Source organism: Myxocyprinus asiaticus, chromosome 18 (assembly GCF_019703515.2).
Source record: "Myxocyprinus asiaticus isolate MX2 ecotype Aquarium Trade chromosome 18, UBuf_Myxa_2, whole genome shotgun sequence".
NCBI lineage: Eukaryota > Metazoa > Chordata > Actinopteri > Cypriniformes > Catostomidae > Myxocyprinus > Myxocyprinus asiaticus.
Genome location: NC_059361.1, coordinates 21,155,001 through 21,182,701, shown reverse-complemented (window position 1 = coordinate 21,182,701; position 27,701 = coordinate 21,155,001). Strand labels below are relative to the sequence as shown.

General features: G+C 37.4%; 1 protein-coding gene across 2 annotated transcripts in view; it reads right to left on the bottom strand.

Annotated features, from left to right (window-relative positions):
• LOC127456225 (RNA polymerase II elongation factor ELL2-like) overlaps positions 1–27,701 on the bottom strand; it is a 60,025-nt gene that overhangs the window by 2,650 nt on the left and 29,674 nt on the right. For both annotated transcript variants that reach the window (XM_051724612.1, XM_051724611.1), the window contains exons 4-9: positions 26,341–26,504; positions 15,979–16,220; positions 15,005–15,129; positions 4,110–4,236; positions 2,649–3,105; positions 27–90 (exon numbers count right to left, since the gene is read on the bottom strand). In XM_051724612.1, the coding sequence (XP_051580572.1) occupies positions 27–90; positions 2,649–3,105; positions 4,110–4,236; positions 15,005–15,129; positions 15,979–16,220; positions 26,341–26,504 (1,179 nt within the window). The remainder of the gene's footprint in view (positions 1–26; positions 91–2,648; positions 3,106–4,109; positions 4,237–15,004; positions 15,130–15,978; positions 16,221–26,340; positions 26,505–27,701) is intronic.

The following is a 27,701-nucleotide window of genomic DNA, read 5'->3' as shown; positions in this document are numbered from 1 at the left end:
ATAAACCAAAATCTGTTTTTACTCACAATAAATAGTCAGGCAGCTCCTCTGGCGAGGCACGGGTGACAGGTGTGTTGGGCCGCTCATTGTCTACACATTAACAAACAAGAATGACAAAATGCTTTATATAATCTCGCTATGCAAACGTATCAAAGCCCCATGCTGCCAGGGCTGATGGAGTCATTTATCAAATGTTGCGATAAGGGATGTGGAGGGTAGCCATCGCTGACAAAGGCCACCTGACAAGACATCAAGCTTGAGCAGGCGGTGAAAGAGGGCTCTGCACGTCTAACAGAGGGTCACCCAGCTGTTAGCGAGTTAATCATCTACCTAAGCTCTAGGGAAGGGCGCAGACAGGTAGTCACCTTGTACGCATACATCTGTGCACTCGCTGACAAATATACAGGAATATTTCCTGAATTACTTGGCAAGTCCTAACCTGTTCACTTGAGATTATAGTGTCTCTCAGCAAACCAATTCTCTGTTACTGAGACAATCAGTCACTTTCACAAAAGTAATGACAAGAGCCAAAACAGGGCGTTCTCTTTCGACTAAGTACCTTTTTGAGTGGTTGGACAGAATGTTTTGTCTATGTTATAATTTTTATTTTAACAGTAGTTATAAGCCATCCAAAAAACATCTACAAATACACCTGGGAAATGCCCACTAAAATACAATGACTCCATTTAACTTCTGGCAGTGAAAATAAATATTGATATACATGTATCCACAATCCATGCTAAAAATCACTTCCTGACATTACACCATGTAGCATGCATTATCATACAAAAAGAAAAAGAAAAGCACTTGAAGGAATAATGTTTTTATATAATATTCTTATTTTATCATGCACTGGCCCCAAAAAGCATTTAGAGGTACATTTAAATATAAGGATGCTCAGTAAAACCTTAACTAATGTGACATTAAAATGTGTAATCAATGACTTCATGCCGCCTCCTATGAGTAGAATTCACATGATGCTTTTCTTAAGCACACAATGATGATTTAAAGTAATATATATGCAGTATTCTATAAAGTTCCATTAGTTAATGCATTAGTAATAATGAACTAACAATGACCTATATATATATATATATATATATATATATATATATATATATATATATATATATATATATATATATATATATATATTACAGCATTTATTAATCTTTGTTAATGTTAATAAAAATACTATTGTTCATTGTTAGTTCATGTTAACAAATGGAACCTTACTGTAAAGTGTTACTTATACAGTTGAAGTCAGAAGTTTACTTACACTTAGGTTGAAGTCATTAAAACTAATTTTTTGACCACTCCACTAATTTAATTTTAGCAAACTATAGTTTTGGCAAGTCTTTTAGGACATCTACTTTGAGCATGACATGAGTAATGTTTCCAACAATTATTTACAGACAGATTGTTTCACAATTCCAGTGGCTCAGAAGTTTACATACAATAAGTTAACTGCGCCTTTAAGATTCTGCAGGAAACAGGTAGACAAGGATCTATATCCACAGTAAAACTAGTCCTATATTGACAAAACCTGAAAGGCTGCTCAGCAAGGAAGAAGCAAATGCTCAAAAACCGCCATAAAAAGCCAGACTACAATTTCTAAGTGCACATGGGGACAAAGATATTACTTTTTGGAGAAATGTCCTCTGGTCTGATGAAACAAAAATTGAACTGTTTGGCCATAATGACCATAGTTATGTTTGGAGGAAAAAGGGTAAAGTTTTCAAGCCGAAGAACACCATCCCAACCATGAAGCATGGGGGTGGCAGGATCATGTTGTGGGGGTTCTTTGTTGCAGGAGGGACTGGTGCACTTCACAAAATAGATGGCATCATGAGGAAGGAAAATTATGTGGATACATTGAAGCAACATCTCAACATCAGCCATTAAGTTAAAGCTCAGTTGGAAATGAGTCTTACAAATGGACAATGAACACCCCAAACATACCTCCAAAGTTGTGGCAAAATGGCTTAAGGACAACAAAGACAAGGTACTGGAGTGGCCATCACAAAGCCTTGACCTCAATCTGATTTGTGGGCAGAACTGAAAAAGAGTGTGCGAGCAAGGAGGCCTATAAACCTGACACAGTTACACCAGTTCTGCCTGGAGGAAAGGGCAAAAATTCCAACAACTTATTGTGAGAAGCTTGTGGAAGACTACCCAAAACATTTGACCCAAATTAAAAAATTTAAAGGCAATGCTACCAAATACTAACAAATTGTATGAAAACTTCTGACCCACTGGGAATGTGATGAAAGAAATAAAAGCTGAAATAAATCATTCCCTCTACTATTATTCTGAAATGTCACATTCTTCAAATAAAGTAGTGATGCTAACTGACCTAAGACAATGTTTTCTACGATTAAATATCAGAAATTGTGAAAAACCGAGTTTAAATGTATTTGGCTATGGTGTATGTAAACTTCTGACTTCAACTGTATTTCTTGATAAATGCCACATAGTAAGGAATTCATAATTTTTTTTAACCATGGTTTAAATTGTTTTTGGGGCTGTTCTACAGTTTATGAGGATTCAACAAACCGACACTGCACTTTTAAGACAGAACACATTGAAATATGGTAAAAACATGGAACTAATTACAATTTTAAGACCGTCAGACACAGCACACCCACCATTAATATTTTCCTGGTTCTGCTTGAGGTCCGGGCTAATCTCAGCCCACTCAGGTTTTAAGCGTTCTCTCTCCTTTTCTTTATGCTTCTTGGACTTCTTCTTTTTGTGCTGGCCGTTTGCTAGTTGCTGGTCAGTGCAGATTTCAGTTTCAGTTCGTGGGTGTTTGGGGTTGGAGAGAGGATGCTGTGCTGGTGCTGATGGCTCTGGTTTGGGGACACTGTTGGACTCGCTGAGCTTATGCCGCTGGTAAAGGCTATCTGGGCTCTGCTGATTACTGGTACTTCTCCCATACTCCAGTTTGCTTTGCAAACTTATGTTTCCATGGTTGGAAGAGCTACAGCCCATGGATAAGCTTAGATGTCCATTGAAAGGAGATTGCAAGGGCATGTTCTGGTCTAATAACCGTTGCTTTTTTGGCGTCTGACTTTCTGGATGGTCGGAAGGCACTGGGCGTTTCTAGGAGTAAAGAAAGAAAATTTCACAAACTTAGCGAACAGTAAGCAGCAAGTCTAATCAAAACCTCAGACAGCACGGCCATGGACTGCCTAAACTCCATTTGCATTTTGCACACAAAACTTTCTTGATCTAGGAAGTAATCTGGCTGACTTTACTCAGTGTCCTAGAGTAAGAACACACAGGGTTTTGTATCAGTCTGCCTGGAAACAGTTGTTTTTACATACACCAGGTGTGGTTTACACAACAAGTGCTTTTGAGTTTGAACTAATCACTGTATTTGCCAAAGTTTGCCAGGTTAGTGGCATCAAGTCTTTTGTCTAAGTAGCAAATTAACTAGATATCCACAATAAGATCAATGAAACAGTCTGTACTTATTACTTTAGGTTAGGCAGAAGCTCTAATCACAAAGTCTATACACATTTTACCCTATTGTTCAGGTGTTGTCTGTACAACTGTTAACAGAGATTGTCACACCATTATTTAAACTTTTTTTTTTTCATGCCAAGCTATTGATGTGGTGTCATTTTTGTTTTTTCAGATAAACTGGTCCATAAGTCCCCCCCAGAAAAAAAAAAAAAAACTGTTGTTGTTTGCTTCACTGGTCAGTCAGGGAGTCTCATTCTATCCAAGTGAGCAGTTCATGCCAGAATAAGCTGCAATGTGAATTTTTGTCATATAGTCAAAGGTCTGTCTACGTAAGACAATAGCATGCCAATCTTCTGAAGGAGACCAGCAATATTGCGGACCAGCAGCTTAATTGGCCCCTTCAAACAGCAGTGACTGAAGCGCCTCCAGCATCTCCACAAATAAAGAGCAGACGGCGCCAAACATAATCTTCTCCATGAGAAAAAAAAAAAAATGAAACAAGGAAACACTTCTCATATAATAAATCAAAAACCACTGAAGAGATTCAGCATGCAAAAACAGTACTACTAAGTTTTTGCAAATTTAAAATTATACAAACTGGGGAAAAGTAGCAGTTCTTTTTATGGCTGCATATTTACCATGGAGAGATTCTTGACGGGGCTGAGCTGGGACGGAGAATCCCCTGAGGTTTTGTGGAATGAATGGCTGGACTGCAAGGTTTTCAACTGGCTACTGCTGCTGCTGCTGCTGAGAGGCTGGAGTTTTCTAGAATAACAGAGAGTGAGACACAGTCAAAATGCCATTCCAAGCATACATTGTCATCAGGAAACCTTTACCAAATAAACTTAAGGGATAATTCACCCAAAAATGAAAACTGTCATCATTAACTCACCCTCATGTTGTTCCAAACTTGTATGAATTTCTTGCATGGAACACTAAAGGAGAAACTTTTAAGAATGTTGACGCTGCTCTTTTATCCATATAATGAAAGTAAATGGGGGCTGAGGCTGTCAGTCAGGCTACCTAACTCCTTTTGTGTTCCAAAGAAGAAAGTTAGTCATATAGGTTTGGAACAACAAAGGAACAACCATGAGGGTGAATAACTAATGACAGTTTTCCTTTTTGGGTGAACTATCCCTTTAAAATAAATAAACCATTTCAAGTTGAGATAAACTTTACAGTTCCAGAAAGCTATAAAAAGGTGGAGCTGTGCTTACAGGAAACAGAGGAAAAGAACAGGAATAATTTCTGGATCAAGGTCTAGGATTTACACGGGTGTTAATCAGTATTATAAAGTTGTGTTTTTCCTGAACAGAGTGTAAAAAAACAACAACAAAAAAAACCACACCTGCGCTAATACACAGCATACGGTCAGACAGAATGCAAGGGCTTGTTAGTTTAGCTTAGCATTTCCGGGTAACTGATAACATCTGCAGTGGGACTGGCAAAGGCCTCGCTAATGTCCAGCAATGAGAACAATGGTGCCAGATACATTCTTACTCTCCTGGAACTTTCCTCTGGCAATCTGCTTCCTACAGCTCCTTCCTCTCATAGAGCTACCATTTCATCGCACAGAGGGATCATTTCTCCCTAATGTTTCTGCTCTGAAACCCAACAACTAATCTGGACCTCAAAAGAGAGAAAAAGTGTGACTTCTTCAGTTAATTTACAAGGTGACATAATTAAAAATCTAATTCAAACCTATAAATAAAGATTATATAGATAGTTAATTAAATATGCAGATTTGTCACTGACTTTAAGACCTTTGCATAAAAGGTCAGACTTCCTTGCTTTCATTGAAGCACACAAGATGGTCTTTGGGAAATTTTCAAATCATGCTGGGATAACATGAATCATAAGGTTTTGCATAAACTTGTGGAGTCCATGCCAGCTCTAGTGCATGCTGTTTTTAAAGCAAGGTAACATTCCAAATACTAAGACAATCTGAAATTCATGTTTCAACTTTCACTAAAATTTGTATGCTGATAATAGAATTTTTAATGGTAAAAATTTAATTAGAAAAATGCAAAACAGAAGCATTTTCACACTGGATTCAAACTTTCAAACCTGTAAGTGGCAGTTTATGGATTTTTCAGCAAACTATGTTGTGCAAGTTCCATTACGGGGTTTTAAAATTCCATGCGTATTGCAAGAGCAACTTGAGCTGTACCATTAGGAGACTTTATACTCCAATTGGCAGTGCACAAATTAAGAGACAGAGGTGAAGTCAGAGAAGGAACAAAAGTACACAGTGAGTCGGTAGAAGCATGGTAAACCTCCTAAAAACATGGCTGCCAAGCTCGTATTTGTACGATAGTTGACGTTTATTCCCCTTATTGTTCTGGGACTGAATGTTGCTGCTCAGAAGTGTTCTGCACAGTGAATCGCACAGCTTCCTGCTCAGACAGGCCTATAAACCACATCATATGTGCTTAAACCTGTACTAAATAGGGCCTAAAAACACAATCAAAACAGACTGTGGGGGCAAGGCCTAGGTCTTGAAGCCTGGGTGACAACACTGTAGCAAACCATCATTAACCCTCATTAATCAAAAGGAAGGTAGGAAATAGTAGGAATAAAGTAGTTATAAAAGTATTGTTACTAAACAATACTAACAAGCAGAGTGAGAGTAGTACTAAAAGGGTAGTAATGTGAGAGTATTCAGGAGGTCTGTGGAGATGATATAGAAATTTCTTCTTACAATTTCATGATATTTTTAACTAACCATTTGAATGAACATTGAACTCTCCCTTTATTTTTAACCAGGACATTTTCGTGGCAGCTTTTATGAGAATCACTCTGCTAGTGTTCTGTAAAGCATTAACTAATTTGAGATAATATACTAAATAAAAGTTATTATAAAGTGTACACCACACACCTAGTGTACCAGATAGTGTAACTTTAGTAATTATATATACAGTTTTGGCAAGTCTTTTGAATTTGTAAATTTCCTATCTGATCTAGTAGTTAATGTAGATAGAGCTTTAATTGTTGGTGATATTAACATTCACATAGATAATGAAAATAACACATTGGGACATGCATTTATTGATGTTCTCAACTCTTTTGGAGTCGGACAAAATGTGACAGGACCAACTCATCGGCATAAACATACGGCAGATTTAATTCTGTCATATGGGGTTGATGTTGACACTAGAAATTTCGCAGAGCGATGACATCTCAGATCATTACCTCGTCTCTTGTTTGTTGTGATCAGCTAATGTCACTCAATATAAACCATGATATCGTTCAGGTAGAACTATTCTTTCAACCACTAAAGATAGCTTCACTAATAATCTTCCAGAATTGTCTCACATACTCAGTAAGCCAAAAAGTCTAGAAGAGCTTGATGAAATAAAAGAAAATATAAATACAGTCTTCTCTAGCACTCTTTATAGTGTCGACCCCCTTTGATTAAAGAAAAGAAAAAAGCCTTGCACCGTGGTACAATCATCACACTCATGCTCTCAAGACAGCAGCTCAGAAAATGGAGCGCAAGTGGAATAAAACAAAATTAGAGGTATCTTGCGGTGCATGGAAGGACAGTGTCTGTAGCTACAGACAGGCACTAAAAGCTGCCAGGTCAGCATATTTTAGCAAACTCATAGAAAATAACCACAACAATCCTAGGTGTTTATTCAGTACTGTGGCTAAATTGGTTAGGAATAAAGCACCAACTGTCATATGTCATGAAGAGCTAACAAAACTCATCAAAAAATCAAAAGCCACAACATGTATGTTAGATCCAATACCAATTTAGCTCTTAAGAGGTATTCCAGAACCTCTTCTTAATATTATTAACTCCTTGCTATTATTAGGACATGTCCCAAGAAACTTTAAAATGGCAGTTATCAAACCGCTTATTAAGAAGCCACAGCTTGATCCTAGAGAACTGTTTAAAGACCGATTTCAAATCTACCATTTATGTACGAAAATACTAGAAAAGGTAATGTCCTCCCAACTATGTTCATTTCTACAGAGGATGGAATATATGAACAGTTTCAGTCAGGATTTAGGCCCCATCACAGTACAGAGACTGCACTTATCAGAGTTACAAATGACTTGGTCCTAGGTCCTATTTATCAGACCGCACAAGGAATTGTCAAATCAAATAAAAGTTAAGTATGGAGTGCCACAGGGATCAGTTTTAGGACCTCTGCTTTTCTCCTTATACATGCTTCCCCTGGGAGATATTATCAGGAATCATGGAATAAGTTTCCACTGTTATGCCAACGATACCCAACTTTATATTTCTTCTAAACCCAACGAAAATTCCCGATTCTCCAAATTCATTGAGTGTATCAATGAAATCAAACATTGGATGACCAGAAATGTCCTTCTACTCAATTCCAATTTCCTTCTAGTCAATTCCGACAAAACGGGTACTAATTATTGGACCTAAAACCTCCTAAAAATAAGCCGCTAAAATATAATTTGACTCTCGATGGATGTATTGTTACGTCGTTGTCTTCTGCAAAGAACTTAGGTGTAATATTTGATACCAATCTGTCCTTTGAAAATCTAATTTCCAATGTTTGTAGAACAGCATTCTTCCACCTGAGAAATACTGCTAAATTACGACACATGCTAAATGTTGCTAATGCCAAAAAATTAATTCATGCGTTCATGACCTCCAGACTAGATTATTGTAATGCATTACTGGGAGGATGTCCAGCAAGTTCAATACATAAACTTCAATTGGTTCAAAATGCAGCTTCCAGAGTGCTGACTAGAACCAAGAAATAAGATCATATTAGTCCAATTTTATAGTCGTTACATTGGCTACCTGATAAATTTTGTATTCATTTTAAAATTCTGTTAACTACATCCAAATCTTTGAATGCTCTAGCTCCACAGTACTTTAGTGACCTTCTGACACGCTATATTCCATCACGTTCATTACGATCACAAAATTCTGGCTTGTTAATAATTCCAGGAATATCAAAATCCACAAAAGGAGGTAGATCCTTTTCACATTTGGCTCCTAAACTATGGAATAGTCTCCCTAACAGTGTTCGGGATGCAGACACACTCACTCAGTTTAAGTCTAGACTAAAGACTCATCTATTTAACCAGGAATACACCTAATTTATCCATCAACTCAGAATTAGGCTGCTTTAGTTAGGTCTGCTGGAACCAAAAACATCCATCATGATCTATAACTCTGCATAAAATTGAATGGCATCTATGCTAATATTATTCTATTTGTTTCCATGCCTCAACCTTTGAATTCATATCCCGAGGTTACCAGAGCCTGCCAGATCGAGCTCCGTTCCTGATTGGTGCCAGACTCCACTGCTACGTGTCGCTGAGAGATGACAACAAACTACAGCCGGTGCTAGCCAGACATCACTTTAGTTGTTTTGACTTCAGAGGATGAAATGATGGCAACTCCAACTGTAAGACATCGGATATTTCATATGCCACTGCCTGAACCTTGGACTTGGGATGGACCACCGAACCTCACCGAAATGACCTGCAGGTTGAACTGCGATGCACCTCATCATTTATCTCTGCCTGCATCACCTTTGTTTACTGATGGACTACACTCTTGAAATGGAATACATAGACTATCATTTAACTGCCAACAAAAGCCTTCATCAGCCAACTAACAAAGGACAATGCATCAATAAGAGCTTCTACAGTTGATCCAGGATGGACTTCAAAAGACATAAGTCATTAATCTTAAAGTTAATAAAAAAAATATTTTATTTGTATTTTTAAAACACTGGACCTTAACGTTTTCTTAATTTACAAATTTAAAACCATGACCTGCACTGCACACAAATAACTAATATTGGCATTATATTCATGTTGTTTAGCCAGAGGGGAACTGGCCCCCACAGTGAACCTGGTTTCTCCCAAGGTTATTTTTCTCCTTTAACCAACATCTTATGGAGTTTTGTGTTCCTTGCCACAGTCGCCTTCGGCTTGCTCACAGGGGTTTTAAATACAATTATTATTTAATTATTTAATTTCTATACACATTTTACAATCATATTTAATCAAACTACACAATAATCACTATAACACATTATAGATATTACAATTTCATTATTTTAATATTTTTTATTTTTTTTGTTAATGCATGATTTCCTGTAAAGCTGCTTTGAAATTTTTCCAAACGCCTGAAGGTACCATGTTCATCTGTACAAACAATAGTACGCAAGTATAAACACCATGGGACCACGCAGCTATCATACCGCTCAGGAAGGAGACACATTCTGTCTCCTAGAGATGAACGTAGTTTGGTGCGAAAAGTGCAAATCAATCCCAGAACAACAGCAAAGGACCTTTGTAAGTAAAGTATCTACATCCACAGTAAAACTAGTCCTATATCAACATAACCTGAAAGGCTGCACAGCAAGGAAGAAGCCACTGCTCCAAAACCACCATAATAAGCCAGACTACAGTTTGCAAGTGCACATGGGGACAAAGATACTACTTTTTGGAGAAATGTCCTCTGGTCTGATGAAACAAAAAATTTGGCCATAATGACCATCATTATGTTTGGAGGAAAAAGGGTGAGGCTTGCAAGCCAAAGAATACCATCCCAACCTTGAAGCATGGGGGTGGCAGCATCATGTTGTGGGGGTGCTTTACTGCAGGAAGGACTGTTGCACTTCACAAAATAGATGGCATCATGATGGAGAAAAATTATGTGGATATATTGAAGCAAAATCTCAAGACATCAGCCAGGAAGTTAAAGCTCGGTCACAAATGGGTCTTCCAAATGGACAATGACCCCAAGCATACCTCCAAAGTTGTGGCAAAATGGCTTAAGGACAACAAAGTCAAGGTATTAGAGTGGCCATCACAAAGCCCTGACCTCAATCCGACAGAAAATTTGTGGGCAGAACTGAAAAAGCGTGTGCGAGCAAGGAGGCCTACAAACCTGGCTCAGTTACACCAGTTCTGTCTGGAGGAATGGGCCAAAATTCCAGCAACTTATTGTGAGAAGCTTGTGGAAGGCTACCCAAAACATTTGACCCAAGTAAAACAATTTAAAGGCAATGCTACCAAATACTAACAAAGTGTATGTAAACTTCTGACCCACTAGGAATTTGATGAAAGAAAGATAAAAGATAAAATAAATCTTCTCTACTATTTCACATTCTTAAAATAAAGTAGTGATCCTAACTGACCTAAGACATGGAATGTTTTCTATGATTAAATGTCAGGAATTGTGAAAAAAATTTGTTTAAATGTATTTGGCTAAGGTGTATGTAAACGTCTGACTTCAACTGAATATTTTATACAGTGCATCCGGACAGTATTCACAGCGCTTCACTTTTTCCACATTTTGTTATGTTACAGCCTTATTCCAAAATGGATTAAATTCATTATTTTCCTCAAAATTCTACAAAAAATACCCCATAATGACAACGTGAAAGAAATTTGTTTGAAATATTTGCAAATTTATTAAAAATAAAAAAACGAAAAAATATCACATGTACATAAGTACTCACAGCCTTTGCCATGACACTCAAAATTGAGCTCAGGTGCATCCCGCTTCCACTGATCATCCTTGAGATGTTTCTACAACTTGATTGGAGTCCACTTGTGGTAAATTCAGATGATTGGACATGATTTGGAAAGGCACACACCTGTCCATATAAGGTCCCACAGTTAACAGTGCATGTCAGAGAACAAACCAAGCCATGAAGTCCAAGGAATTGTCTGTAGACCTCCGAGACAGGAATGTATAGAGGCACAGAACTGGGGAAAGGTACAGAAAAATTTCTGCAGCATTGAAGGTCCCAATGAGCACAGTGGCCTCCATCATCCATAAATGGAAGTAGTATGGAACCACCAGGACTCTTCCTAGAGCTGGCCGCCTGGCCAAACTGAGCGATCGGGGGAGAAGGACCATAGTCAGGGAGGTGACCAAGAACCCGATGGTCACTCTGACAGAGCTCCAGCATTTCTCTGTGGAGAGAGGAGAACCTTCCAGAAGAAAAACCATCTCTGCAGCACTCCACCAATCAGGCCTGTATGGTAGAATGGCCAGAAAGAAGCCACTCCTCAGTAAAAGGCACATGACAGCCCACCTGGAGTTTGCCAAAAGGCACCTGAAGGACTCTCAGACCATGAGAAACAAAGACTGAACTCTTTGGCCTGAATGGTAAGTGTCATGTCTGGAGGAAACCAGGCACAGTTCATCACCTGGCCAATACCCTCCCTACAGTGAAGCATGGTGGTGGCAGCATCATGCTGTGGGGATGTTTTTCAGCGGCAGGAACTGGGAGACTAGTCAGGATCGAGGGAAAAATGAATGCAGCAATGTACAGAGACATCCTTGATGAAAACCTGCTCCAAAACCCGCTCTGGACCTCAGACTGGGGCGAAGGTTCATCTTCCAACAGGACAACGACCCTAAGCACACAGCCAAGATAACAAAGGAGTGGCTACGGGACAACTCTGTGAATGTCCTTGAGTGGCCCAGCCAGAGCCCAGACTTGAACCCGATTGAACATCTCTGGAGAGATCTGAAAATGGCTGTGCATCGACGCCCCCCATCCAACCTGATGGAGCTTGAGAGGTCCTGCAAAAAAGAATGGGAGAAACTGCCCAAAAATGGGTGTGCCAAGCTTGTAACATCATACTCAAAAAGACTTGAGGCTGTAATTGGTGCCAAAGGTGCTTCAAAGTATTGAGCAAGGCTGTGAATACTTATGTGCATGTGATGTTTTTTCGTTTTTTATTTTTAATAAATTTGCAAAGATTTCAACAAACTTCTTTCATGTTGTCATTATGGGGTATTGTTTGTAGAATTTTGAGGAAAATAATGAATTTAATCAATTTTGGAATAAGGCTGTAACATAACAAAATGTAGAAAAAGCGAAGCGCTGTGAATACTTTCCAGATGCACTGTATATTAAAGTTGAAAATATTGTAAGAGAGGATAAACAAGAGTGATGTTTATAATAAAGTAAGCATATGCTTAACTTTAATACTAAAGTAAATAATGCAACACCAATTCCAAAAAAGTTGAGACAGTATGGAAGATGCTAATAAAAATAAAAAGGAGTGTAAATTCTACTCACTCTGTGCTATATTGAAAGCACTACAACAGCACAATATTTTATGTTTTTCCTTGTAAATTATTACTATTTTTTTTTTTTAATACACTCATTTTAAATCAGATGGTTGCAACATGCTCCAAAAAAGTTGGGACATTCAAGTGTTTAGCACTGTGTAACATCAGTGGAAGTGGAATTTTTCCCCCATTCATCCATTATACAGGTCTTCAGCTGCGCAATTGTATGGGGCATTCGTTGCCGTATTTTGCGCTTCATAATGTCCATACATTCTCAGTTGGAGACAGGCCAATCTAGCACCCAAACTCTCTGCTTACGCAGCCATGCATTTCTAATCCATGTAGTATATGGTTTGGCGTTGTCCTAATGGAGAATGCAGGGATGCCCCTGGAAAAGACATCTGGATGGCAGCATATGTTGTTCCAAAATTTGTACATATCTTTCTGCATTAATAGTGCCCTCACAGATGTGCAAGTTAACCATGCCATGGCAAGACACTGGCTTTTGGACCTGATGCTGATAACAGCTTGGATGGTCTTTTTCCTCTTTGGCCCAATGAAATGTGGACTCGTTGGACAATAAAACACAATTCCACTGTTCTACTTTCCATCTATGATGAGACTGGGTCCAGAGAAGTTGGTGGCACTTCTGGACATTGTTGACATATGGCATAATGCTTTGCATAATAAAGCCTTAACTTGCATCTGTGAATGAAGTGGTGAATGGTGTTGCAGAAAAAGGTTTACCGAAGTATTCCCAAGCCCATGTCATGAAATCCATTACAGACCCATGATTGTTTTAAGACAGTGATGCCTGAGGGATCAGAGATCACACGCATTAAGAAGTGGTTTACGGCCTTGTCCTTTACGCACCGATATTTGATCGTATTCCTTGCATCTTTTAACTATATTGTGCACTGTAGAGGGTGAAATGCCCCAAATTCTTCCAATTTGTCTTTTAGGAACATTGTTCTCAAAGCGCTGGATTATTTGCTGACGTATCTGTTGGCAATTTGGCGAGCCTCGACCCATCCTTGCTCTTGAAGACTAGGCTTTTTTTGGAGGCTCCTTATATACTTTAACACAATTGCCTTGCCTGTTTCACATTTAAACTTTTATTAGTCCTAAATTTACCCTGTATCAAATTTTTTGAAATGTGTTGCAGGCATCAATTTCAGAAAAAAACTTTAAAATTAAATCTTCAATAAAGCAATGCAGTTGATTAGGTAAAACATGAAGTATCTTGTCTTTATACTGGTTTTGTTTGATTTCAAGTCAAGGAACATTTACAGATCACTCCTTTTTGTTTTTATTGGCATTTTGCATACTGTGACAGTCCCAACTTTTTTGGAATTGGGGTTGTACACTATTTTAGGGATGGGACGATATAGTTATCAAAAAAAGGTTCGATGTACGATATGAGGTTCACGATTATGTAATCTCGATTCTATATAATAACATTTAAATGGCAAAGTATGACGTTTCTTTTTTAGAAAAATGTCAGAGCAAAATGCACATAATTTCACATAAGTTATTTAATACACAATAAAAATGCTCATTATTTGAAAAAGTTCAAATAATGAAGAGTTTCTCGAATAACTCTCTCTAAAAAAAAAAAAAAAAACAAACCTTCAAAAATAGTTTGGCTACATTCAGGCTAATCAGGTGCATGATAAACAACAGAACTTAACAGAAACTGTCCTGAAGAAGTCTGTGAAAGTGTATTTTTTAAATACAGTATACATAATTTCTCTGTCATTATTACTATAATCACATTTTAACTTTTTTAAAATATAAAAATTCTACATTCTATCAATTAATATTATATTATGAAATAGTTAATATAATAGTGATATGAGCTGTCACTGTTTAAAAATAATTTACAAGTATTTACATTGAGTTTACATTCATTTATATAAAAAGCACTGAAATGGTACTGTCTCTTTAAGAGTTAAGAGCATGTCACAGTGTTCTGGTTCAGTGAACATACAAGGAGAGAGGAGTCTCACAGTTTATTTACCGCATCCATGGTATGTGTGATTAAAACGAATGTTTCTTTTGACTTTTTGATCAACAACTGACAATAAAAACAAAAAGGATATTATAAGACTATTAGAAGAGATGGATCTCATCTTTGATGGACACACATTACACAGAAGAAATGTTCTTTTTTTTTAATAAAGCAATTTTTAACAAAACAAGGTGATTTTCCAGGTATTCCAGTACTTACATTTCTAAAAGCTAAATTCAAGCATCTTACACACTTGAAGGATCTTGTGCAATCCCTGAAAACAGCGTAAAGAAAAGCGACAGAGATTATGTTTGATGGGCCATTTAATTTATGATCAAATGGACAGAAAACGAAATATGAAGTTTTGCCTCAATATGGTTCATCATTTATTTAGGCATATATTGCCCCATCCCTACAACATTTACTTTAATATGTTTAAAGTACATAATGTATAAAATATTAAGTAATTTGAGAATATGCACCTAGACAACACCCTTTGAATGCGCTGCCGCTCTTCCTCCACATAGCCAGGCCAATCTTTCCGTACATGTCTGTAGAAATCATCCTTTAGAGTATAGCTGTGGTCTTTGGGATTGAGTTTAGCCACCTGAAAGGAAATGGACAGTAAAAGTATTATATTATTTCCCAATGACTAACTGGTTTCTGTTCACAAATGCACTTCAGTAACAATATTCAAAAGTGACTGGCTGAACAAAGGGAACAAATTGACTTGAATTGTAAAGCATTACTTCAGTCAGCATCTTTTTGAAGAAATATTACACTTCAGTATCTTTAGAGACAGAAAAATAATGTATGATGGGCCTTTTAAGGACATACTTAAAAACATCCAGAAGAAAATAATTCAATTCAGACCTCACAAATGTACAACAGAAAGCATCAATTTTGCAGCATAGGACAGTCTGTAAAGCACTTCTACAAATGGGCTATGAACCCATCATAACCCTCCCTCTGTCAAAACACAATCCATTCTCCAAATATCATTAAGGCAGCAGGCTAATTGCTACTGCCAGTACCGCCATCTCCCCTTGTTGACTGCACTGGAACTCCCAAATATAAACGCTGCAGGAAACATTCAGCAAATAAACATACTGAGAGAAGCAGCCGTGCTCTATTGCATTTGGGCTGGAGAGATGGTCATTAGAGTGGCTCTGGATATACTGTGGAGAATATTCTCTGTCTTAGCTGAGTACTCAAGTATGTTGTATTTTCTGATGTAGAGCTGCTAATAGGAGAGATAAATGAACTTTGGCATAAAAAAAATTGGAACACTGACTGAGCTGATAATCAAGATTCCAAGTCTGACAATCTGGTATTCAAAATCAAATAAGCAAATTTGTCACACTGACCATGTTAACTCCTTTGTATAGGTCAGACATTTGCCATATTAGCATTTGCACTGTAGCATGCTGTATGTGGGAGTGCATTTGCATTTTACCTCCTCCAGCACAGCGCTCAGGTCGGCCTTGTCCTTGGGGCTGGCTTTCTCTCTCTCCAGCCAGAGCAGTAGTTCCGGCTTGTTGTATGGCTTTAAGGCCAGAACGTGAATGACACGTTCTCTCAAGGGCCTGTGGGCCACTAAGCTAGGTCCACTGTTCCTCTTGTTGCTGGGTGAATGTTTATTAGTATTGTCATAGCTTGTGGGCAGGCCCTGTTTCTTCTTAATCTTCACACATTTACCTAAGGATAGAAAAAAAAGAGGGTCACTCGTTTAATTCTTTTTATTTAGTCTATAAAACAAAATTCACAATTTATGAGCTTAAAAGAATATAATTTTTTTATGAACTTTAATGAGAAAGTTCTGTAATTTATTCACCCCTATATTGAAACTAGGGGTGTAAAAAAAATATCGTATTGTATTGTTCGATACAACACTCTCGATTTGATATCATATGTATCGTTTGATACATAAATACAGAAGTGTGATTAAAACTGAGCAATGCAACACTGAGAGCTGCGAAACAGTCTCCTCCCCGGAGAGGTGGCGCTGAGAGCTCAAAAACTGATTGTAGCATTAAAGCTTGTCGAATTTGCCAAACAACGGTGTTATGTCCAGCGCAGCAGTACATCAAACATGTTGTTTTATTTATGCCGACATCACCATGCAAATCGGTGGATTTGTCAGCCAGAAACAGCAGCAGTAAGTTGCAATTAACAGCCAGTCTCTCCCAGCCAACACTGAGCGCGATGACATGCACAGCAAGATGCTAATAACTATCAAAAACCAGCATATTGGGGCAATGGGTATCTTAGCAAGTACTGAAGCTGACTACCACCCCTGGAGTCATGAGTTTGAATCCAGGGTGTGCTGAGTGACTCCAGCCAGGTCTCCTAAGCAACCAAATTGGCCCGGTTGCTAGGGAGGGTAGAGTCACATGGGGTAACTTCCTCGTGGTCGCGATTAGTGGTTCTCGCTCTCAATGGGGCGCGTGGCAAGTTGTGTGTGGATCACGGAGAGTAGCATGAGCCTCCAAATGCTGGGAGTCTCCGCAGTGTCATGCACAACGAGCCACATGATAAGATGCGCGGATTGACTGTCTCAGAAGTGGAGGCAACTGAGACTTGTCCTCCACCACCCAGATTGAGGTGAGTAACCGTGCCACCACAAGGACCTAATAAGTAGTGGGAATTGGGCATTCCAAATTGGGAAGAAATTTTTTTTTTTTTTTTAAACAGCATTCAAAAAACGGCAATGTAAGAAACCCACAATTACACGAGACTTATTATTCTGTGCTTTTGTCATAGAAATGTAAATGGCTATGAACACAACACTTGCGTGCACTGGATAAGCTGGTAAGACTGCTAAAGTTTACATGCAAAGTGAAACCGAGGGCAAAAATATTACATGTGCCAATCAGTTTTTGCTCAAATCGTGAAATAATAGTGTATTATGTACATATAACATAAAGCCAGAGGTCAGGTTCCTCTCAAGGTTTTAAAGAAGTTTTTTTCTTTGCCACGGTCACCTTTAGATGTGTATTATGAAAAGTGCTATTCAAATTAAAATGACTTGAATGTAGGGAAACTAATTTTCTCAAGAAAAACAAACATTTTGAGATTTCTCATAACAATCTGCTGATAAATGCAGTGCTATTGTTTAAGATACTTTATTATAGAGCTGCTTTATTTTGTCAATGTCATCAAAGCTATTGTATGGGTTCAGAAGAATTCAAATATAGCACATGAGTCACATGGACAACTTTTATGGTCAGGGCTGCAGACTAAAAAAATTACTTAGGAGCCATTGGCTCCTAAACTGAAACATTAAGGAGCCAAATGGCTATTTTTAGTTGCCAAATCACAGAATTGCTCGATTTAGATTGCTGTTCTGAAACAAGACAGAAAGCCAAAGAAAAGGAAGACAGCTGATAACCCATTAATCGAAGGTTTAATAAACAGTATATATAGTTGAGGAGATAAGTTTGCATTCCCTTTTGTCTCAAATGTTCACACCCCTTTCATAATTTATACAAATATAAGAGATAAAAGATTATTTGTTTATTTAGTACTGCTCTTCAGAATCTACATTACAGATAATTACATATAGTATGCATATAGTAGTGTGTTGTCTTCTTGAGCATCAATGAATGTTTTCACCTTGTGTAATAGTTGTGAACAAGTCCCTCAATTGTCCCAAGTGTCAAAAGCTTGATATATATATATATATATATATATATATATATATATATATATATATATATATATATATATATATATATATATATATATATATATATATAAAATTTTAATTGTTTTAAAATATTGCCTTAGTCTTTCTTTACGGATACCGGATGGCCCAGACACAGAAGAAATTCCAGATGCAGTTTATTGTGCTACTCCAATCCCAATCAATAAAAAAGTGGTACACAGTACGGGACTTTAAATTATAAAGAAGCCTGAAATACACTTGGGACTCTTATTTTGAAATGTCTGCACTCCCAGATGTGAGGACACTGACGGCTGATTAGCTGAGAAAGTGAATCTGATTCAAACTGCTAGCCTGAGCTCCTGAGTTCAAACCCTCAGTTCTTTTCAGGTGATTCATGAAAAAGACCCGGTTCAAAAGAGTCATTTGTTCACGACTCTCTTGCGCTGGGTTTGTTGTTGCGTGCAGTGTCGCGAGCTTGTCAGAAACAGAATGGGTGAAAAGCTGCGCGAGACACACTGGTTGTGCGTGTATTCGATTACTCACAAGATGATATCTGACGAACCCACATATGAGCACACACAACCTGACTGTCACCAATGGCGACTAGATGTTAAATTATTGTCGCAATAAATTATTTTTGGTCGCATTTGCGACCATTTTAAATCACAGTCTGGAGCCCTGAGGGTGCTTTTTGTCCTTTTGGAACTTGACAGCCCCTGGTCACCATTCCCTTTCACTGTATGGAAGAGAGCCGCACGAACATTCTTCAAAACTTCTTGTGTTTTACGGAAGAAATAAAATCATATGGGTTTAAAACATCATGAGGGTATGTTAATGACAGAATTTTCATTTTTGGGTGAGCTATCCCTTTAATTCAAGCAAAAAGTGACATAAAACCGGTTGAGAGATTATTGCCTAACCCGACAGCCTTTTCAGCACTTAAAATAAACTGAGAGCTCTGCAAATAGCACAGCTTCTGGGACCACTCAAATCCCTGAGCTCTCGTTACGCAAAACAAAACAGAGCCGCCCTGAGGTGAAATTAGACACACATAACGGAGGAGTTAGAGCCAGAGCCATAACAAATGACTGTCACACATACAGTAGTGTAAACGGCAAACGCTGGACGACTTTAGGAAATTTGACTTTAAGTAAACACCACGTAGCACTCGTATGACCTGTTCTCCGGATGTGCACTCTGAATTTGGCATGCATCAGAAAGGCTGGAGGGTGTGAAAGAGAGCTGACGGTAAATGTTGCCTTCTACTGTGCAAACAGCATAGTCGTGGAAACGAAAGCACCTAAAATAGAAGCTTTTTTCTGCTTTCCTTATTCCCACCAGTGTGCTAATTTACCTGGAGCCAGCAGGACAAAGGAGTGCTAATATCAAGCATGCCTAATCTCATTAAAAGTTTAAGCTGAACTTTGAAGGTTGCAATAGGACAAAGAGAAGCACAAGCTGTTGAGCGCTTTTACATAATGTTCATGTATATGTTTATACCCCTTTAGAGCTTTATTATTGCAGCAAAACTTCACTATACTGTTATTTTGTGAGTTAAAGCTACATTAATAAAGGTAAATCAAGTTACTCTGCATGTTTTCATGTCATTTTAAGCAATCTTCACATTAAAGTGTGATAAATTAGTAGAAACAGATCAGGGGAGTTTTCTCCGAGGAGGCAAGGAAGGCAGTGCCTCAAAAATATAAAATAGGAATATAACTGAGTGCAGAAATTAAGAACAATTATGATAAAATATGACATCAAATGGTTTATAAACCAAAAATTGTTCTAACATAATGCTGCCAACATGTGTGGCTTGAATGTGAGAGGTTAATAGTGAAGTACAGGTGAAAAGTCACGTGAGAGCAGGTGCCTCCATAGCACTATGTTTATCTGATTCCCTGTCAATGTTTTAATTCCCACCAATAATTTTTGCAAATGGGCCTGAATGGATTAAACAGGTGAAAAAAGACAGACTAAGTATCTTGCAACAATATCTAGTAGTAACAAATAAAAATCCAAAAAAGATGCTTGCTACTGTTTTTGTAATTTATTGTATATTTTTGTAGTTTAGAGCAATCTCTGACGTAATATAAAAACTCGTATTTTAACCTCTTTCAACCCCGCGTACACATACGTGGTCATCAGCAGCCTAAATGGCTTTGCTATACACAACACATAATTTAAATTAATTTAAACCCACTTATCTCAGTTCAGAAGACTCTGGGGTCTCAGTAAAGGGTTAAACATTTGACGTATGGAGTCATGTGACAAAACAACATGGCACCGATTACAGCGGAGTTTGTCTTTGGGAGAAACGGCAACAAATCTGGTAAGGAACCTAATTACGTTTTTTCTCTTTTGTAAGTCGCTTTGGAAAAAGCTTCTGCCAAATGAATAAATGTAAAATTTTTACACTGAAACCTGTTTGAGTCAAAAGATTAGAGACAGAACACTAGATGTCAAGTCATTCACTAAATAGGTAGCAAGGGAGCATCCTATAGCTCTCAATGCAGCTAAGTGAATTCACTCCTCAAATCAGACCAAAAGTTCAGTTTCAGGCTGCAGATGATGTTTGGACCACTCAACATGTTTGGCAGACATGGGACAATGGTAATCGGTACATAGATTCAGAATTTTATAATGTATAATTTTATTTTAACATGGCTGGTAGAGTTAGGATGATGCTGGCCATTACTTTGTATCAGATTATTTATTCTAATTTCTGATGTAATGTCTGTAACGTCTCAAAACATGAATAACCAACACTCTTGGAAATAAACAATTTTATTAAAAAAAAATAAATAAAAAAGACTTTCTACAGCTATTATTTAAAATTATTTAAATATATGTGGACATACACATGACATACAATGCTCTAGATTATTTTTTTTTTATTATTATTATTTTTGCATGTTAATTAGGTGCTACTAGTTAAAAATCAAAAAGGCAAATAGAAAATGCACACAGCAGTCATGCTCAGGTCTCAGGAGGTTTAAAAAAAAAAAAAAAAAAAAAAAACTCATTTCAGCAGTCCAGCACACACACCATTGAAACAGATGTAGTTTGTCAGTCAATTGACTTAAAATAACTGAAACAGCCTTTTCTTTACCATAAACGGTTTTCCTGTTCCAAGATACTGCTATCGCACATGCTGACACAATTCATGAACCTTAAACAACCACTGAAACATGAAGACTCTTTTTAGCCATACGATACGTTGCGATAACTGCGAAGCTGCAAGAGAACAATGACCTATTTATTAGGAATGTTTGAATGTTTGAGTCCAACATCTTGGCAAACAAGACAGAAAAAAAAAACAACAGTAATGCAAACTGAATTCTTCTTGACGCCCAAACATGTTGCGCTTTGCAAAAAGTGCTGAATTAAACATATTCTGTCTGCAAATGAATTTGAGACATTTTGCCATGTTTTGGGGATAATACAATACAAACTGTAGACAGATGTCACATTACAACATCAGACATTGCATCAAATCTAGCCTTACAGGCAATACCATTAAATCCAAATTCCAAAATCAAATTATTTTTACCTCACTAATCAAAGTAATCACTTTTTTAATCAAGTCTTCATGCTCAAATATACTGCAACAGTCAAACTCAGATGTCAATGCTGATAATAAATGCTTGCTAGACTGTAGAGAGGTTTGTGTATTCACCATATATACTGTAAATGGTGTGGTGACTGTACATGGCCTACTCAATGATCCCTAGATCTATATAAATCAGAACAAACAACATTAAACAGTAAACATACTAAATGTTTGATGATCCTCTGCCACACTGCCCATTCCAGTGTGCAAATTTAGACTGACCTTAAAATACCCCTGCTCCTTATAATTAAACATCCATTGAAATACCTGCCATACATTTAAAAGTGACTGCCAACTATGAGAGCTATGACGGCAAAGCAGTATTTAGAAACATCTAAACGATAAGCATACCATTACTTCACCACAGAAATACAGTGTGTCACTGCAAGAGGTTTCTCTGTTGACTACAGAGATGGGGGAAAAAAAGTTTTATTTTTGTTTTAACCAAACAAATATATCTACCAGACACTAAATTCTGCAAGCACATGGCTCCACTGCTACCGCCAATGTATGCATTTAGAACTGCGAGGTGGTTTAAAATGTGCATTTACACCACACAGATGGCAAAAGTTATACTTTGGTCCATAAAGGGATAAAAAAGCCAGTGTAAATACATACCATACACGCAGACGCATTATGAATATGACCCTATCACACCTGAAATTTGAATTGTAGTTCCTGAATGGTACATCATCAAATCATCCCCTTCAACATTCTGTTTTCCTGTAATGTCCATCCTTTAATTATGGCCCTTGAGCAAGCAGTGCAGTGAACAAATGTGTTTACATTACAAGACAAACTGAGATACATACGGGCAAAAAGGGATATTGCAGTGTAGGAAATATATAGGGCATTAACTGTTAAGCAAACAGGATAGGCACAATTTGCTTTCCTTAGTGAGAGCAAAGCAATGCTTTTAATTGCCAGGATCAAACAAACATCATTTGTAACATCCTATCTCCACATATCAGTGAAGTGCTTTCTTTCACTCCAACAGAAAGACAGCTTTCTTAGACACAAGAGGCCATAGCGGGGCCTGTCCTTCTTTCAAACCAATCGTTTGGGGGAACTGCAGACTTTGCTTCAGAGAGAGAGACTCCATGTATAATTCAGCATTTCTGCAAATGAAAACCTAATTGATCCCCAGCCTCGGTAATTAAAATCCTGGGCTAAACTTCATCCACCCAGCATGAGTCTTGTTAGCGCATACTTCTGGCAGTCTCAATCAGATTAATGGAACAGGTCTGTGGCTTCGTGCCAGTGTCATCTGCTGATAAATTCTGTAAAAGGGGGTAGCGGGTGGAGGAAACACATCTCACATGAATTAAACGGCTTGTCTGATACACAGCCTTGATCAACAATGCCCTGGTTTATTCACCTCATAAACATTATTAACCGGATGAAATACTGAAATCGTAACGGATTACTTTCTTTTGGAACAAATACATTTTATATTTCATTTGAGAAATGTGATGCTTGTTTTGATGAGTCATGATCACATAACATGTACAGTATATTAAAAAATGTATTAATTAATGCGTCAATTCTTTGTCAAACAATTCTGGATCAATCCACAAAAATGTATAATCAGGATTTTAAATGAAATATGAATTAGGGATGCACCGATCCGATACCTGGATCGGTATCAGCTCCGATACTGACGTTTTTAGATGGATCGCGTATCGGCCCAACGAGCTCGATCCATATCCGATCCTGTGTGTTAGTCATGTTTGTTCCTGTCAAGCTCCAAAAATGACACTGAAGTAGTTCATACGACTCGTGCACTTTATTCAAAGCCACTTGAAGATGTGCGATAGCTCTGTGAATCACAAAAGGCTGTGTTTAATAAGTAAATATATAGTATGCACATGCAGCGCCAGCATGTTATTGAATGGCGCTGCTCTGTTTACACACTTATGTAAACAATTTTTAGCCTTCACGCGTTCCGCTACTCACGAACAAGATCTCAGATGTAGATGCTTAATAGTTCGGTTCACTTATAATATGCATTTAGAATGGCGCCGGAGGTGCATTTTACCAGAATTTGAATAAGAAACTAATTAAACTACAGTGAACATGCTAACAAACAGACACATACAGGACTTCCTGGAGAGTTCAGAATGTCAAAATAAAAGACAGAGGGTTTTAAAGTTTAAGGTGCACGATTGAAATATATTACTGTTGTATTTAAAATTCTAAAAGTCAATAATAATAATAATAATAATAATAATGTATTATTATTATTTGTTTACAAATTATAACAATATTTAATTTAATGGGTTCCAAAAAATAACTGTGAATGAAAAGTGAACTGATATCTTACAACTAAATTGAACAAAAAAAGAGATCTGAATCCTTTAAAGATTATGCAAAATTCATTTTTACATGGTGTTTGAACATAAATGCGAGTCGGCAGTGTGTGTACACAACCACCCTACAGTGTTAAAAGTCCACCCACTCCTCTTTCTTATATTTCTATTAATCAAAAACAGTGTCTCAAAGTGATTGGTTTTCGTTTCTGCAGGACTGGTGACGGACTCCACGCTATTATCACAGATCCTCCCCTGAGTGATCTACACACTGTCCGCCATTTTTTTCCGTGCTGGAGCAGCTACAGTGAGAAGAATAATGTCTCAGCTTCGTAAGCATCATAAGTGTTCTGTTGTTGGCTGTAAAAGTGAACATAAGTGTCTTCATGTACTCCCGGCATCAGAGCCACTGAAGACGCAGTGGACAAGATTTGTTTTTGAAGCAAATGTGCCCCAAAACATACCAAATTTTGTGTACGTTTGTGCAAATAATTTTACACCGGACTGCTTTGTGAATGAGGGTCAATATAAAGCAGGATTTTCCAAAAATATGATTCTCAAGCATGGATCAGTACCAACTGTTCGTGTTCCAGCTTTATATCCTGAAGATGTAAGTGTCGCACTTTATATTTTGTGAATGTTTGCAAATCGCCTTTAAAAATGTGCTTGTTAGCTGATTCCACGGCTAATGCAGCTAAAGTTATCATTGTCTCTGATTGTATTCACGTAGAACAGAGCTGTCGTTATTTTTAATTTTTAACCCGGAAATGCTTATGTCAGTTACCATTGTCTCTGATTGTATTCACGGAGACCAGAGCTATGTCGTTATTTTTACACTTACTGTCTGTATAATTCATAACCGCACCTTTATTATGCACAATACAGTAAGGTGATTGTCTTTTTGAAAACTATGTACGTTTTCTGTGAACATAAGAGAGTTGTACTAAAAGTGGAACGTTTACATATATGGCTGAACTCCGGTATTTACGGTGTCAGTCATATTGGTTCTGATTTGTTGTTGCTGTAGTATCCGAAGCACGAGTTGTAAAGGCACTGCCCTCTTCCGGAAAGGGGGCGGGGAGCATCAGCTCATTTGCATTTAAAGAGACACAGACGAAAACAGCGTGTTTTTGATTCCACCCAAAAAGAGGCATTTACAACATGGTATGATAAATGATCCATGGGGTATTCTGAGCTGAAACTTCACAGACACATTCTGGGGACACCTGAGACTTATATTACATCTTGTAAAAAGGGTAATAATAGGTCTCCTTTAAAGTCCAAATAAAAGTTGAATGTTTTTTGCAAAAAAAAAAAAAAAAAAACTGCTTTCTTTTCTACTGAACACAGACTGGAATTACCGTTAATTTTGCTGCAGCATTATCCAGTAGACTAGCTAACAATAAAGTTTTCCTTAATAGTTTGTACATTTATATTGAAATAATGTGTAGTTAAAGGTTTGTGTTTCTTTACATATAATTAGAGGTATAGATATTCTAAACTGATTATGAAAAAAAACAACATTGGTATCAGATCGGTATCGGCCGATACTGAGATTTCAGATATCGGAATCAGAAGAGAAAAAGTGGTATCGGTGCATCCCTAATATTAATAATTCTGGTTATCAATAAGCATTCGAAGGACAAAACATGACAGATACAGATAAAACCGCACAGAAGGCGCATCTGCAGTGGCATTTATGCATAGATACATTGTGTTTGTACAAACAAACATGCAGGAGATTTCAAATCCTTTAAATAGCCAAGGACAAAAAGGGTGAACAAGCTTATTTTACAACATCTTATAGATACAATCAACATGCTGCCTCACAAACTGGATATTTAAAGGGGATATGCATTTACACCGTAATCGCAATCGTAGGACAAACGGTACTGCACGCTCAAAAGTTGATCATTCTTGTGCACAGCCACAGAAATCAAGATATATGCTGATTGCGTTAATTGAAAATTTAAGATCATAATGACATGGCATGCAATTTACACAGAATGAAAGCCACAGAGCCTCTGATACTAGATTATTATATACCTGCTTACCCTATTTCTATTGGGTCAGAGAAGAATTTTTTTTATGCAGATTCTTTACACAGAATTTGGCAGCAAGGTTCCTTAACTCGCTAAAAATGTGCACCTCGGCAATGCTGCTGAAAACGTAGAGTTTGTGTGTGTGTGTGTGTGTGGATAAGCCAAGCAGAGTGAGCTGGATTCTTACTTGGATGCGTGGAGCCGGGTTTGATCTCAATGGCTGAACGACTCCAGATGTCCTTTTCCACTTGAGACATGCGCTCCCGGGTCATCTGATAAGAATCGTCGGTGGCACACACTGTGATTTTGTCCTGAATACTGCCCTGACCTTCCAGATGTTCCCTACTATCTCTAAGAACAAAAAAGAAATATCCACCATTAGTGAAGACAACATAACAGAGTCCTACTGCATTCTCTAAGCTTAATTTCAAATAATACCATCATTAAAATAATTGTTTTTATATACTCAAGGTTTCTTATCTAATATTCACTTGTAACAAATCTTTTATTTACATTATTCTCACTCTTTTTCCAATACAAATTATATTATCAGCATAACAATTAAAAAAAAAATAATAATAATCTTTTAAGACAGCATGCACTTGAACTGGCATGGGCTCCACAAGTTTGTGCAAAACCTGATGATCCATGTTAACCCAGCATGATTTGAGAACACGCCAAAGAGCATCTTGTGTGCTTCAATGAAAGCAAGGAAACCTGACCTTTTCTACAAAGGAGTTAACATGCTCAGTGTCACAAATTAAAATAGTTCAAATGTTTCAAAATCCTAAATAAACTATTTTTATTTCAAAGTTTAAATTTTAGATATAAAAACTACTGTTAATGTTAAAGTACATGCAAATATCTTGCACTTCTGATTTGTGAATTTTGAGTAAAAATATTTAAATATCAGCAATGTGAACAAAATCCCAAATCAAAATCGCCTGGACCCCACCAAAAGAAAATATCCTTAAAAGTACTCAGATTCATCCCACTATGTAAAGACTGACATGTTTAATACCACGCTCTCCATTGCTAAGCATGCATGTGTGTTACAGCTGGCCCTTTATCCACAAAACAGCCGGAAAGTAAGTGACAAATTTATGACTAATGGCCTTTTTTTGTGGAGTGGCTTTGCATCCTCTCTCCCACAAACCTGTCATGCTATTCTTTAGTAATACAAGTGGAGTATTGTGAAATTACAAGTCTCCTTTCAGCCCCAGAGCGAACAAATAAGTGCCACCCGGATCAAGAGGCAGCAACTTCACAACCATCCTTCACGCCAAGTACTGTAATGTTGATCCAAACAAACTAAAACTTATATTCTACAAACAGATTTTAGCTGAAAACAGTAACTAATGACACTATAATAGAGTATGCAAATACTGCATTTTTACTGCATTAAGTAAACATTCCACATAATCAACCACATAATGAAAGTTTATGAACTATACGTTTTACCGAGCAAGGTTATTAGTGTTTACGAAAACTATTAAAGATGATAACTAGCCGAAAGACGAGAAATATTTTTGTTAACTAAAAGAAAAA